Source organism: Saprolegnia diclina (genome assembly GCF_000281045.1).
Source record: "Saprolegnia diclina VS20 unplaced genomic scaffold supercont1.98, whole genome shotgun sequence".
Lineage (NCBI taxonomy): Eukaryota > Oomycota > Saprolegniomycetes > Saprolegniales > Saprolegniaceae > Saprolegnia > Saprolegnia diclina.
In genome coordinates this window covers 143,903-156,472 of record NW_008246165.1, presented here as the reverse complement: position 1 = coordinate 156,472, position 12,570 = coordinate 143,903, and the positions used below count along the sequence as shown (strand labels likewise).

General features: G+C 60.3%; 7 protein-coding genes across 7 annotated transcripts in view; 2 read left to right on the top strand and 5 right to left on the bottom strand.

Moving 5' to 3' along the window:
- The window catches only part of SDRG_15689 (hypothetical protein), a gene marked incomplete at its 5' end in the record, with an annotated part of 4,404 nt that extends 2,200 nt beyond the window's left edge, over positions 1 to 2,204 (top strand). Inside the window, 10 exons of the mRNA XM_008621868.1 lie at positions 10 to 66; positions 109 to 200; positions 243 to 384; positions 429 to 506; positions 555 to 594; positions 643 to 783; positions 829 to 890; positions 935 to 1,465; positions 1,512 to 1,668; positions 1,714 to 2,204. Coding sequence (XP_008620090.1) covers positions 10 to 66; positions 109 to 200; positions 243 to 384; positions 429 to 506; positions 555 to 594; positions 643 to 783; positions 829 to 890; positions 935 to 1,465; positions 1,512 to 1,668; positions 1,714 to 2,084 — 1,671 coding nt within the window. The 3' untranslated portion in view covers positions 2,085 to 2,204. The remainder of the gene's footprint in view (positions 1 to 9; positions 67 to 108; positions 201 to 242; positions 385 to 428; positions 507 to 554; positions 595 to 642; positions 784 to 828; positions 891 to 934; positions 1,466 to 1,511; positions 1,669 to 1,713) is intronic.
- A 965-nt stretch (positions 2,205 to 3,169) lies between these two features.
- On the bottom strand, positions 3,170 to 4,658 carry SDRG_15688 (hypothetical protein). The gene has a single exon (XM_008621867.1). It carries the CDS (start codon positions 4,641 to 4,643, stop codon positions 3,207 to 3,209), a length of 1,437 nt encoding a protein of 478 aa, XP_008620089.1. The 5' UTR covers positions 4,644 to 4,658; the 3' UTR covers positions 3,170 to 3,206.
- A 326-nt stretch (positions 4,659 to 4,984) lies between these two features.
- SDRG_15687 (hypothetical protein) lies at positions 4,985 to 5,880 on the bottom strand (the record flags this gene model as incomplete). The annotated part of the gene is made up of 2 exons (XM_008621866.1): positions 4,985 to 5,460; positions 5,511 to 5,880. Coding segments are annotated over 2 exons (775 nt in total), but the record flags the coding sequence as incomplete, so codon positions are not given.
- A 444-nt stretch (positions 5,881 to 6,324) lies between these two features.
- On the bottom strand, positions 6,325 to 7,220 carry SDRG_15686 (hypothetical protein). Its single transcript, XM_008621865.1, has 2 exons — positions 6,808 to 7,220; positions 6,325 to 6,757 (listed from the first exon to the last, which is right to left on the bottom strand). Exons 1-2 carry the CDS (start codon positions 7,186 to 7,188, stop codon positions 6,392 to 6,394), a joined length of 747 nt encoding a protein of 248 aa, XP_008620087.1. The 5' UTR covers positions 7,189 to 7,220; the 3' UTR covers positions 6,325 to 6,391.
- A 108-nt stretch (positions 7,221 to 7,328) lies between these two features.
- SDRG_15685 (hypothetical protein) lies at positions 7,329 to 8,206 on the bottom strand. The gene is made up of 2 exons (XM_008621864.1): positions 7,807 to 8,206; positions 7,329 to 7,765 (listed from the first exon to the last, which is right to left on the bottom strand). The coding sequence occupies exons 1-2, from the start codon at positions 8,182 to 8,184 to the stop codon at positions 7,400 to 7,402; spliced, it is 744 nt and encodes a 247-aa protein (XP_008620086.1). The 5' UTR covers positions 8,185 to 8,206; the 3' UTR covers positions 7,329 to 7,399.
- Positions 8,207 to 8,559: 353 nt separating this feature from the next.
- Positions 8,560 to 10,731, bottom strand: SDRG_15684 (hypothetical protein; the record flags this gene model as incomplete). Its single annotated transcript, XM_008621863.1, has 2 exons — positions 8,560 to 10,487; positions 10,556 to 10,731. 2 exons carry the CDS (start codon positions 10,729 to 10,731, stop codon positions 8,624 to 8,626), a joined length of 2,040 nt encoding a protein of 679 aa, XP_008620085.1. The 3' UTR covers positions 8,560 to 8,623.
- A 263-nt stretch (positions 10,732 to 10,994) lies between these two features.
- The window catches only part of SDRG_15683 (hypothetical protein), a gene marked incomplete at its 3' end in the record, with an annotated part of 2,000 nt that continues 424 nt past the window's right edge, over positions 10,995 to 12,570 (top strand). The window contains exon 1 of the mRNA XM_008621862.1: positions 10,995 to 12,544. Coding sequence (XP_008620084.1) covers positions 11,011 to 12,544 — 1,534 coding nt within the window. The 5' untranslated portion in view covers positions 10,995 to 11,010. The remainder of the gene's footprint in view (positions 12,545 to 12,570) is intronic.

Below are 12,570 nucleotides of genomic sequence, written 5' to 3'. Positions count from 1 at the left end.
CCGTCCGAGCGCACGACGTGGAAGGGCGGCCTCTACTACCGCTACATCCTCGAGGCCCTCAAAGTCGTACGTACGCATCGCCCTCGACGTCGTGTCACGGCCTCGTAGCACCGCGAATGGTACAACCGCAACCAGCAGTACGTTCAGCTCAAGAAGGACGAGAAGCGGCTCGAAGCCCACGTTGCGACCTTGCGCAGCATGTACGCGCGTCGACGTCGTATGCGATCTCACTTGCGATGTAGCATGGCCTCGTCGTTGAGCACGCTGGAGCTCGAGGTTGGGCTCCGCGAGGCCGAGCTCGAAGGCCGCGTCGGGACGTACAAGGTCATGTTTGAGGTATCCAAGATCGCATCCGCGCTCAGCCGTCCTCTTGTCAAGCTGCAGGTAGAGTCGCGCGATCGCTCGTTCGCTGACGACCGTTGTTGCAGGTCTTGAAGCCAAACGACTCGTCCATCTCGATCTACTGCGACACGTTTGTGCTGGACATTATCCTCTCGGGCGGCGACGTACGTCCTGTCTTCCTCTCGACGATAGCTGCACGTTGTCGTATGTAGGGCGAGATTGAGTCGACGACGCTCGTCACCGTCATCAAAGGTCCTACCCTTCACCATCGTTCACCTCGTGCCAAAGGAATCGGTGTAGAGCAATCGAGTCAGTTTCCGGAGCGCGACGAAGACCTCCTCCGGAGCCTCAAGGCGCTCGTGGCCGGCGACAGCCAACCGTTCACGACCAAGCTGTACCGGCTCGTGAACCGCGCCGAGCTCGCCGTCAAGTTCCCGCAGAGTACTACAACGTCCTTTCCTCTTCGTCGTCTCAGACAGTGTCTAGCCAACTTTGACAAGCTCGAGAACGAGATGTTTGCGATGCTGCAGCAAGTCTGCGCGCGCTCGGTACGCTCGACCCCTACTCTCGACCGCTGACGATGGGATGGTAGCCGAAATGGAGCATTGCACGCGGCGTCGACGGCGTCCTCATCACGTTCAAGGACGAGCTCCAGTGCTTCCCGCTCTTTGACGAGGCGCTGCCGCCGCAGAAGCGCGCCAAGCGGTCGCACGACGAGGACGTGAGCGACGCGAGCGCCGACCGCGGCGGCTGGCGCGAGTGGACCGGCTGCGTCACCTTCACCGAGTGGAAGAGCTCGGTGGTCATGCACGTGCTCTGCGACACGCCGCTGATCATGTCGGGCATCCAGTCGCGCCGGCTTGCAGCCACGATCCTCGGGTACCAGGACGAGCTGCGCGAGAAGGCGTTCATGGAGCTCGCCAACAAGGCGCCGTCGGCGACCAAGACCAAGGAAGACAAGAGCGCGTTCCCGATCTCGCTCGAGTCACATCTGCGGTTTGTGCGCGAGGGCAGCACCAACGTCGTGCTCTCGGCGACGCAGAACATGGGCCTCGTCCTCGACTGCGCGCTCGTGACCAAGGAGATTGCGGGTGGCGTCCATTTCCACGCGTTTCCTATTCCGGTAAACCTGCTGCTCGTGATCGGCGCGCCATCCATGGTGGTCGTAGATGCTGCAAGCGTCCACCGACAGCCTCGTGCGCATCTTTGGCGTCGTCGGCCACAGCCTCTTCTTCCAGTCGATCCTCGCGAGCTGCTTCCTCGGGCCGCGCAACGTCTTTGGCCGCAACGAGGTCCTCGAGATGGACAACGGCGCGATGACCAAAGGTACGCTACGCGATCTTTTCGGAGGGTGACGCAGAGAACGTCTAGTCGCGATGCAGGTCGAGGTCGCGGCGCCGACGTCCATGACGCTCAAGCTCACGAGCGACGTGCTGGAGGGCGAGAGTTTCCACATTGAGGTCGAGACCAAGGAGGACTACTCGATGCACGTGCGGCTGCGCAACCACCCGGCGCTCAACGCAGCGGCCGCGCAGATCGCGTCGGCGTGTCACTCGCTGCCGCTGCTCTGCTACTTTCTCTTGCAGTCGTCCATGAAGAGCGCCATGATGCTCGCCGACACGCTCCCCGAGAAGCTCGCGACCGAAGTCGACGCGCTCGAGAACGACGCGGGCGACGTGGTCGACGACGACGACATGGCCGTCGGCAGCGACATTCTCCTCGACGACGAAAACTTTTATTGACAGAAGTACGCCATGCGTGTCAACGTCAGCGTTGTGGTCGGGATTTTTGGGAAATTTAACGCTTGTACGCCGCTGCCAACGACACCGCGCGGTGCGTTGGGCTCGCCAGCGTGTACACTATTGTCCTGCAAAGCCCGAGCGATTTAATTTTGGAGGTCCATCCTGGCATCGAGCTGCTCAGCGCCCAGCGGTGGGGTGATGTTGAATCTTTTTTCATCGTTCATTGGTCAAAATAGTTTAACAGGTCCCTTCCGGGGTGAGCTGGTGGGAACTTTTGTATTGAATGCGAAGCGTTGATTTAACGGTATTGCGACGACGGCGCGTTGGCCTAGACAAAAGTCAACGCTCGACCTTCGCTGCGCTGCGTGCGCAGACTTTTCCGGGCCAACGCGCCGTCGTCGCTTGCTGCAGTCTTCGCGCGCTTCTGCAATCGCACCTAACTGGAAAGTTGCGTGAATTTCGGTTAAGTACGCAGGCGCACTTCAGCGCAATTGTTATACTTCAATCGAGTATAACGTCCGGAAAATGGACAGCACTTTACGGGGACACCGAAATCGCACTTCACTGGACACGTTTCGCGATGCGATTGGCTTAGACCAATGAAACTGCGTTTCATTGGACAAAATGGCTCGATATATAGCCAATGGGTTGGCCGGATTGAGACACGACACATCGAATTAATCCCCTGGGATGCTGGTACACCACGTAAACGGGCGAGGCTGCCAAATCTCTGGAATCATTGTGGTAACCAGCGATCTGATTGGTGGCTGTGGGCGAATAAATTGCTTCTGATTGGTGGACATTTGGCTGCTGGCATCCGCCGGCGCACTTTGTCGAGCACCTTGTCTCTCACAACGAATATGGAATATCATATGCTGGAGGTGGTCGTTGCGATTGCCTATTTTTGATTTGATTGACATGGATGTTGCGCGCGTCCGCCCCGATCCCAGCCGCACAAATAAGCCACAGCAGTAGCAGTGGTCACGTCTCGGGCGCGGCTCTTGTGCCAGACACTAAAACTACTGCGCGCATCATCTAAAGCGCCACGCCACCTCTGCGGATGAAGTCCAACGCTCGTGCTTCCCGCTTGCCGAGCTCAAAGCCTCGCTAATGTTACAAAGTTTAATCGCACGAGCCATCGACTTGGGCGCCAGGACCGCCGACGAAGCGATAGCAGGCTGTTGCTGGCAGTGTGGCCAAGCCACTGTGTATCGCCGAGACGATGGCGACAGACGCTAGTCCGGACGCAAGAAGAATACCCCGTCGTTTGCTCGTTGCATCGAGCGACACGACGGACCTCGCGTTGGCCGGCATCAGCCCAAGACTGCACAACCCAAGAAGTCGGATCGCGTAGGCCGCTGCAAAGCTCAGCGAAACGTTCCAGCGCGCGCTCGCATCGTCGCGGCCCACAGCGAGCTGACTGGGCGCGAAAATCGTATCCAGAAGGCGCGCCAGCGACGCTCCAGCGGCCGCACCGACGAGCGATGCGCTCGCGAGCACGAGACTCGCGGTATCGTCGGAGGAAACCCAGTGCGTCACGGCCAGCTCGAGGCCGATCGGAATGGCCGACGCCAAGCGCGCGCCGGCAAACGCCCACTGATCACGGCGCCCGGGCCAGATCGTGCGAAAGACCGTGGTCGCGTCCAGGAGCACGGCGAGGATCGATCCACCGACCAGTATCCGCCGCCAGTTTCCGCTTGAGGCGTGCGCTCCGACTACGTGTGCAATCGCCAGCGCCAGCGCCGTGGCCACAAGCCGAGCTACGGCGTCACTGAGCGGCTCGACGGACGCCCAGGCCACTGCGATGGGCGCGAGAGCTGTCGACTCGAAGCGGCTGGTTGCGCCAAAGACAAAGCCAAAGAAACAGAGTTGGCGCACGCTACGTCGCTGGAGAAGCTCCCAGACACTCGGTGTTGCGGCACGCGACGTGGTGGCGCCACCCGTCGCGATCGCAGCGAGCGCAGGACCCAGGCACAGGAGGTAGGCTGTGTTGGGTGCTAGTGCTAGTGCAAACGAGCCGCCATAGGCGGAGCCATTGAGGACGACCGCGGAATGCGCATAGGCCACGGCAGCGCCAAGGTGTCGGTAGACGCAGGTGGGCCGCGGCGCGCTGCCAAGAGCAGCACCGAGCACGACCAGCGTCGACAAGAGAACGTAGACAGCCGCACTCGCTGGCGCATTGGTGTTGTGATGCGGCCAGCGCTCGTCCGCGGCTTGGGCGAGACCGCGTGGGCAGAGGACGAAGCGGACGTCGCAGTACGGCGCTGGAAACGGCTCGACGACCATGAGCCCGAGGCAGAGAGCCGAGAGGGCCCAGCCGAGAAGCACGTGCTGTGGCGTGTGCGCTGAGGGCGAGAAGAGCATCGGCAGCGTGATCAGCGTCGCGTAGGCCGTAGTTTGGTAGCCCTCCAAGCGCAAGTACGTGTTGAAGACGGGCACTTGGAGGCTCAAGAGGATCGCGTGGACGTAGCCGAAGGCAAACGATCGGAAGCGGTCGGCGTTGCCGCGGTGGGTCGCAGGCGGCGCGGCAGTCGTTGGGAGGACCTTGTATGTGGCCATCTTCGTGGTACTGGGACGGTGGTTTCTAGAATGGTGGTTGAAGTTGACGACGAGACATCTGGATCTATTGCGATCCTAGATAGTTCGGGGTTGGCGACCTTGCCTGGGGTAGGAGAGCGCAAGGCGCTACTCAGATATGTGGACTGCTACAAACAGAAAAGACACCAGTTTACCTTGCCCAACGTCGATGGTACTAGTGGTGGCGGTCACAACGTTCGTTGCTGTGACGGGTGTGTGGACTGCAGCGGCCATGTCGCATGCATCTAGATACCGCGAGGACACTCGCGCAAGTGACTGTACGGCGTCGAGCTCCTGCCTGCTGGCATTGACAGTGGCGCTACGTGCTTTCGATGCCGCCAAGAGGTGTGGCCGATGGAGGACGGTACGCAGTCGCAGTCCAAGTCTCTTATCGTTAAATTTTGGACTTGGGGGCGCCGCCGCCGCGGTACTTGAAGCCGCGGTTCGTGACGATCATGACGCCGCCCGAGTTGTCGGCGTCCGTGATGAGCTGCACAACACCTTGCGCAACGAACTCGGGCGTCATGAGGTCGCCAAAGACCTTGGTCATACCCGGCTTGCCTTCTTCGGCCGCGCGACCCATCGCAGTGTCGGCAAACGACGGGCAAATGGAGACGACGCGGACGCCGGTCGCCTTGATGTGTTTGCCAACAGCCGTCGAGAACGCGACCACTGCCGCCTTGGACGTCGAGTACTCGGGCAGCTCGACGACTGGCCAAATGGCCGAGACACTCGAGATGTTGACAACAATAGGCACCATCGCCGGCGCGGGCTTGGCCGCGAGACGACGCAGCGCGACCTAGGCATAGAGTTCCATGTGATGAAACCAATGTTGTGGGAGCAGGGTACCTGCGTGCCCCGCATGACGGCGACGACGTTGATCTCCATGAGTTTCTTCCAGCCTGCGGCGCTTGCATCCTCGTAAAACTCGTTCATCGGGATGGCAACGCCAGCGTTGTTGACCAGGACGTTCACAGGTCCAAAGCAGCGCTCGGCTTCGTCAAAGGCCACGGCGAACGAGTTCTCATCGCACACATCTTGCCGCAAGGAGGCCACGCGTCCGGGGTGCTTGGCCTCGAGCGCACGGCAGCTCGCGGCGCAGACGTCGCCGTTGATGTCAGTCATGAGCACACGGGCGCCTTGGGCAAGTAGCGCGGTCGCGAAGGCGAGGCCAAGGCCCTGCCCCGCACCGGTGATGATCGCCGTCACGTGGTTCATATTGGATTCTGCGGCTTGACTTGAAGCTTGCATTTCCCACGCCACGCATTTTTCACTGAGAAAACCACGGTGTGTTCAATATCAATTCGCCTATCCAGTACCTGATCTGTCGACACGGCGAGGCATGTTTACCAGTATGCTTCGATAGGATAGTGCGTTGAATGAGTTAGGACTCATTTCAGCGTGGCGGCGGCGTCTTTTCTGCCCTCTGCTTGATGTCCTGCCCTCAGAGGAAGACTCAGACTCAGCGTGGCGAGGCTATCGTGGACTCACTGTACTTATCCGAGGGAATTTGTTGCCACGTGCTATTTGCGATCATGTATTGAAATCGGCGCCGCCAACGAATCGAGCGACCAAGCCCTCTCCATCGGCTCGCTTTAACGACCAAACCCGAGCGTCTTCGGCACTTCAGCACGTGTACTAGTAGCTCAACACGGCGTATATATCTGTCGTAAAAAACCGGTGCGACCGAGTAGCTACTACGTCGTTTTGTTGTTTCGATCTCTAAGATCTTAGAGCTTGGCGCTATGGTACCCGACGTACTGCGTTGTCACGAGCATCGCTTTGCCCGCGTTCGTCTCGTCGAGAAGGACCTTCTTGAAGGCGTCGGCCGCGTACTCAGTGGTCATGAGGCCACCAAAAGCCTCGATCATTTGCGCGGAATGCTGCAGCACGACCTGTACCATGGGCGTATCCACAAAGGCGGGGCAGAGCGAGACGAGGCGAACGTCGCTCGTGTGCGTGGCCACCGCGCGCGTAAAATGCACGACGGCGCACTTGGTTGTGCCGTACTCGGGGACGACGTGCGTTGGCTTGAACGCGGCGGCGCTCGCCACGTTGACAACGATCCCGGGCTTGGCGAGGCGGCGCAGCGCCACCTAGTGAGACAGCGATGATGGCTACAAGAGCGCGACGTAAAGAGAGGCACCTGTGTGCCACGCATGACCGCGATGAGGTTGACGTCAACGAGCTGGCGCCACGCGCGGCTGTCGTCGTAAAAGTCAAAGTACTTGCCGTTGAGACCGGCGTTGTTGACGAGCAGGTTCACGCGATGGTCTTCGCCAAAGTGCTGGTTGGCTGCGTCAAAGATTACATCGAACGACGCGTCGTTGGTGACGTCCTGCATTGCGTAGCCGACGCGCGCCGCCGAGTACTGTGTCTCGAGCGCCCGCGCCGCATCGACCAGCGCCGTGTGGTTGATATCGGTGAGGAAGACGCGGCCGCCGCCCTCGAGGATGGACTTGGAGAAGGCGAGGCCGAGGCCCTGGGCGGCGCCCGTGACGATGCCAACGACGTGTTCGAGGGTCATTTTCCCAGGTTGAAATGATGGCAACCGTGAAGAGCTGCCTTTCACACGTGAAAAACAACGTGTGAAAATCAGGCCAGATGATGATGCAAACGTCTGTTGCCAACTTCAACAACGAAGCGACGACCGACGATCGCGGGTCGTTCGAAGGCCGGCCGCTGCTGGGCAAGGCGGTCAAGGCACGCTTGACAAATGTACTGATGTATTATACTAGCTAGGGCTTGTCGCCGTGGTAGCCCACATGGCGCGGGGTCACCAGGAGCGCTTTGCCGGCGTTCGTCTCGTCCAGCAACGACGTCTGGAAGACCTCGGCCGTGTATTCGGGTGTGAGGAGACCGCCAAACGCCTCGACGACCTGTGGCGAGCCCTTGAGCGCGACTTGGCCCATCGGGGTGTCGACGAACGCGGGGCAGAACGCCGTGACGCGGATGTCCTGGACTTGGTGCGCGATCGCCTGTGTGAAGTTGACAATGGCGCCCTTCGTGATGCCGTACTCGGGGATCGGCGGCGTCGGCTGGAACGCGGCGGCGCTCGCGACATTGACGATGACACCGGGCTTGGCGAGGCGGTGCAGCGCCACCTACAGGCATGTTAGCATGCGCAGCGAGATGCTATCTCTACCTGCGTCCCGCGCATGACGGAGATGAGGTTGACTTCGATCGTCTTGCGCCACGCCGTGCTTTCGCTGTAGAATTCGTGGTACTTGCAGCTTACGCCGGCGTTGTTGACGAGAAGGTTGACAAGGTCGGCGTCGAAGTGCTTGTTGGCCGCGTCAAAGATTGCGTCAAACGACGCGTCGTCCGTGACGTCCTGCTTAGCGTAGCCGACGCGGTCGACCGAGTGGCGGGCCTGGAGCTCCCACGCCGCCTCGGCCAGCGCGCAGTCATTGATGTCGGTGAGGAAGACGCGGCCGCCGCCCTCGAGGATTGACTTGGAGAAGGCGAGGCCGAGGCCTTGGGCGGCGCCCGTGACGATGCCAACGGCGTTCTTGAGCTGCATCTTCTGTGTTGCTGGTGGCAAATTTACTAGTGACGACGTTCGTCAGAGAGCGAATGTTGATATATCTTCGATTCGCAATCATCTGTGTTGCGACACCAATGGCTGCATTCGTTCTGCATTCAGGAGGTGCGAGGGAGCTGTGGTGCTGAGCTGTGGAGCTTGGACGCAGGCTAAGAGGGAGACAAGATGCCACTGGATCGCACGGACGTGTTCTGGCGGGCATCAAGAATCCTGTTCATGAACGAGCTGCCGGTGTCGAGGGATACACGTACAGCGACAACGTAGCACAATGACCATGTACACTGTACGACGTAATGTAAGGTCCAGCCATGTGATATTCATCATCGCAGCTATCACTCTCTGCGCTTGAATGATCCGCGGGCAAAAATCAACTGAAATTCAAATATCAGCTAGAAAACCATAAAGAAACTACGACTGACTAACACGTTGCGTCAAGCACGTAGTGGGCCCACGCCGTTAGCTCGTTCGCTTCGAACAATGCCTTAGCCGCTGCGTCGGTGCGTACGGTACTCGACAAGGCCTGCGCTTCGAGCGCGCGTCGCAAGTGCCAGCTACGGGGCCCCAACCCACGCTGGAGCACTGCATCCGTAATGCTGCTTAGGAAGACGAGGTTGTCACGGGGGTCGTTTGACGACAAGCACGACGCCAAGAGGCTCTGAAAGGCCCAGCTGTTTAGACCCAAGTCGAGCGCAGCAACGAACGCGTCGCGGTCGCTTTGGCCTCGTCGTTGGCACCACCAGCGCACGTATTTGGCTTGAAGCTTCTGCTGCGGCGTCTCGGTGATGGCCGCCATGAGCGCCCTCTCGTCGCACACGTTCGGGTACGTCGCGCAGAGCTCGTAAAGCAGCACGTCGTCGTCGCGAGTGATGCAGCTCCGAACCGCGCTCATCGAGCACCCCTCAGTGCGATGGGCCATCAAGAAGCGGGCGACGTCGTCAAGGCCTCTCGCTACCGCTGAGTCGAGTGCCATCACCGAGCATGCGCCGTTGCTGTGCGTATGGGTGTACTCAACAAGCGCCAGGTTTTCGCCAGCGGCCCGGTCCAGCCACGACGCCTGCAGCGGCACACCGTGCGCAACGAGAAGTTCCATCGTCGGCAGCCCCGCGTCCGACCCAAGGCACGCCATCATGGGTGTGTCGAGGGACACGCACAGAGGAAAGCCCAGCGCCAGAAGCTCTTGGGCCAACGGGAGGAGCCCTTTTGCCAGCGCTGCCGCGACAACGAGATCGCGAGTGCGCGGGTAGGTGGCCACAAGCTCCAGTGTCCCGGGTTCATCAGCGACTGCGGCATAGACCTCGTCAAACGTCCACGTGATGAGACCGTGGTTGACAAGAACAGCTACCACTTCCGGTCGTTGGGCGGCAAAAAGCTTGTTTAGCGTGTACGGTGCCGGGCGCAAGGGTTGGCGTATGGCCAGCGCAATGATGAGGTCGAGGGGGCCATGCAGCAGTGTCATGTGCCAGCCGTGGTCCGCGTACGTCAGGTGCGGACAGCGCTGGAGAAGGTACTCGGCCATCTCGAAGCGACAGTTGGTCAATGCAATGTCGAGTGCCCGGGGCGAGCACGCTTCACCACGGTTATCGAGGAGGAAGCACACGATGTCTTTGTGGTCGTTGGCGACGGCGCCTCCGAGCGCCTTGGTCGAGCAGCCCTCTGTGCGATGCTCGTGCAAGAAGCGCACGATTGCAAGGTCGCCACGCGCGGCGGCAGTGTCCATTGCAGCGACGGTGCACCCCTCGGTGCGGTGCAAATGCAAAAAACGAACCATGTCCAAGTGGCCGCGACGCGCTGCGGCGTCCATGGCGAAGCTCGTGCACGCTAATCCGTCCTCGTGCAAGCGCTGGACGATGTAGAGCGGCGAGAGGCGAGCAGCGTCGTCGAGGAGTGTGTCGAGTGCGCCCGGTCGGTCGCGGCACTGGGCGTACACAAAATCAAAGCAGGGGAGACCTTCTGCGTGTCGACTGCCGTGAGTGTACTCGACGCAGGTAACTTTTTCAGACGAGAGCGCGACCCGCAGCGCTTCGCCGTCCCACTGCACGTCCGTGTACGCGGCGAAGAGCTCGAGCAGCAGCTCGCTGTTGTGGCGCAGCACCTGCGCGACGAGCGTGTCGTTCGGCTTAGTCGCGTCGCTTGGTCGGCAAAGCTGGCGCACGGTGTTGCGGGCCGCCAGAAGCGCGCAAACAATGTCGATGTGGCCGCTGATGAAGGCGCAGTCGATGGCCGCCGGCGACACCGTCGGATGCTTGTACGCGAGCATGTACTCGACGATGCGGAGGTTGCCGCTGAGAATCGCGCAGTGTAGCGGGTACCGGGCGTCGGTAGGCCCGTTCAGCGGGAGGCAGAGATGCACTTGAACTGGTGCAGGACGTCGGTGCAGCCGAGCCGCTTGTATTCAAAGCCCCGCTTCTCGAGCTTCTCGCAGCTTTGCAGGAAAGCGCCAATGAGAATGCGAAGCGACTTGCCGCGCTGGAAGCTGAAGATTGTTTGCGCCAGAGACGGCGAGCTCATCACATCGAGGGATGCCATGCCGATCGTAAAATGCCACCAAATGTGTTGTCGAAGCTCCTCCAGATATATCCGGACATTTCCTCTCGACTTGATAAATTATCAAGTTTGGGTCGGCTGACCGCCTCCATGGGTCATTATTGACACCATGCCGCCTCGCTGGAGGGATGCAAATCGAGGTGACTGGAGATCGCAAATCGAAAAACTCATTTTGATTGGGCCTCTGATTCCGGATATGTTGATGGTACCCAATCACAAGGCAGCGTTGACATCGCAAGTATTGGCCCACACCTCGATTCCATGGCGACCTTCTCCAGCGTCGTCCTAGCCCAGCCTCCGATCGCATCGGTCATCTTCGGCTTCCAGTTTGGCGTCTACGCAGACGTCGCGTCTCGCTTCCGCGACTTCAACCACCTCGCGGACCGTCTTCCGGACGACACACGGCGGCCGGACAAAGTCGAGTACGCTCTTGACGCGACCTTCGTCACATGCTATCCTGTCGACGACGTTGGCTCGACGAAAGGCTTTGCCGCTGCAAGCTTGTGCCTCAGTACGCTGTGCACGCGCGACGCTCGCTTCCCGCTGCACTTGGCGATTTGCGAAGGTGACTTGGTCGCGACGCAGCGGATCGTCGCCTGCCGCCCCGACCTCGTGTACCAAGAAGCCATCGAGGCGGCGCTCATGACTGGCCATCTTGAGATCGCAGACTTTTTACTGCAGACGCACGCTGTCGACCGCAACTTTGACGACGAGACCTTGGGTTGTGTCTCGCGGGCGCTGGACGCCTGGCTGCCCGCCGCGCTGCTGTCGACCAACAATGCGGATGTCTTAGCACTGCTGTGGCGTCGCCGCCAACTCGAGTGGCCGGACGGTCTACTGCGTTTGGCCAGTCTCTACTATGCGCCGCGTGCCATTGCGTTTTTGTACAAGCACATGCCACAAGCCGTGTACGTCGGCTTCGTGGACGACGCCGCCGCCCAAGGTCTCTTGGAGATCGTCATCGACCTCGTCGCGCAAGGTGCCAACTGCACTTTGGCCGCACTGGACGCGGCCGCTACGAATGGTCATGTTGACGTCGTCCGCTTCCTCATTGAGCAGTGCCACCAAGTGCCGTCGCGGACGACGCTTCAGAATGCGGCGGTGCATGGACACTTGGCCGTCGTCATCTACCTGCACGAGCTCGGGACGTTGGATAATGCCATCATGGCTACGTTCTCAGCCGCCTACTTGGGCCACGACGACGTTGTGCGGTACCTTGTGGCCAATCGACGCGCGACCGACACTACCGTGCGCGTCGACGCGCCCGTGTCGGACCTAGTGTTCCTCGCCATGCACTTTCTCTCGCTCGGGTGCTCGCTGGAGAACGCCGCAGAGTACTTTTCAAAAGTCATCAGAAAGCAAACGTCGGGCATCCTGGAAATCGCAGCCTTTTTCATCGAGCGTGGTGTTGTGCTTGACGCTACCTGGATGATCAACGCTTGTGAGCGAGGCGACATGGACGTCGCCATCTACCTCCACGACCACGGCGCAGCGTCGGCACCTGAAGCCATCGACCGAGCCGCGTACAAGCAGCATTGGGCCATCGTCGATTTTCTCATGGCCCATCGAAGCGAAGGCGCGACGCTCACTGGCATCGAGTGTGCCCTTGTGCATGGTATGTTTGGAGTGGTCTTGGAGCTTTGGGCAAACCAGCCCGAGCTCCGCGACGACGACCTCTTGCGCAGCTCCATTGCCAACAACGCCGTCGACGCCATCGATTTTCTGCTGGAGGAGGGGGTCGGGCACCCTCGCCATCTTCTCTCCGACGCGCTCTGCGTGCACAGAGGATGCCTCGGTGCTCTCTTACCCTGCGTCATGGAT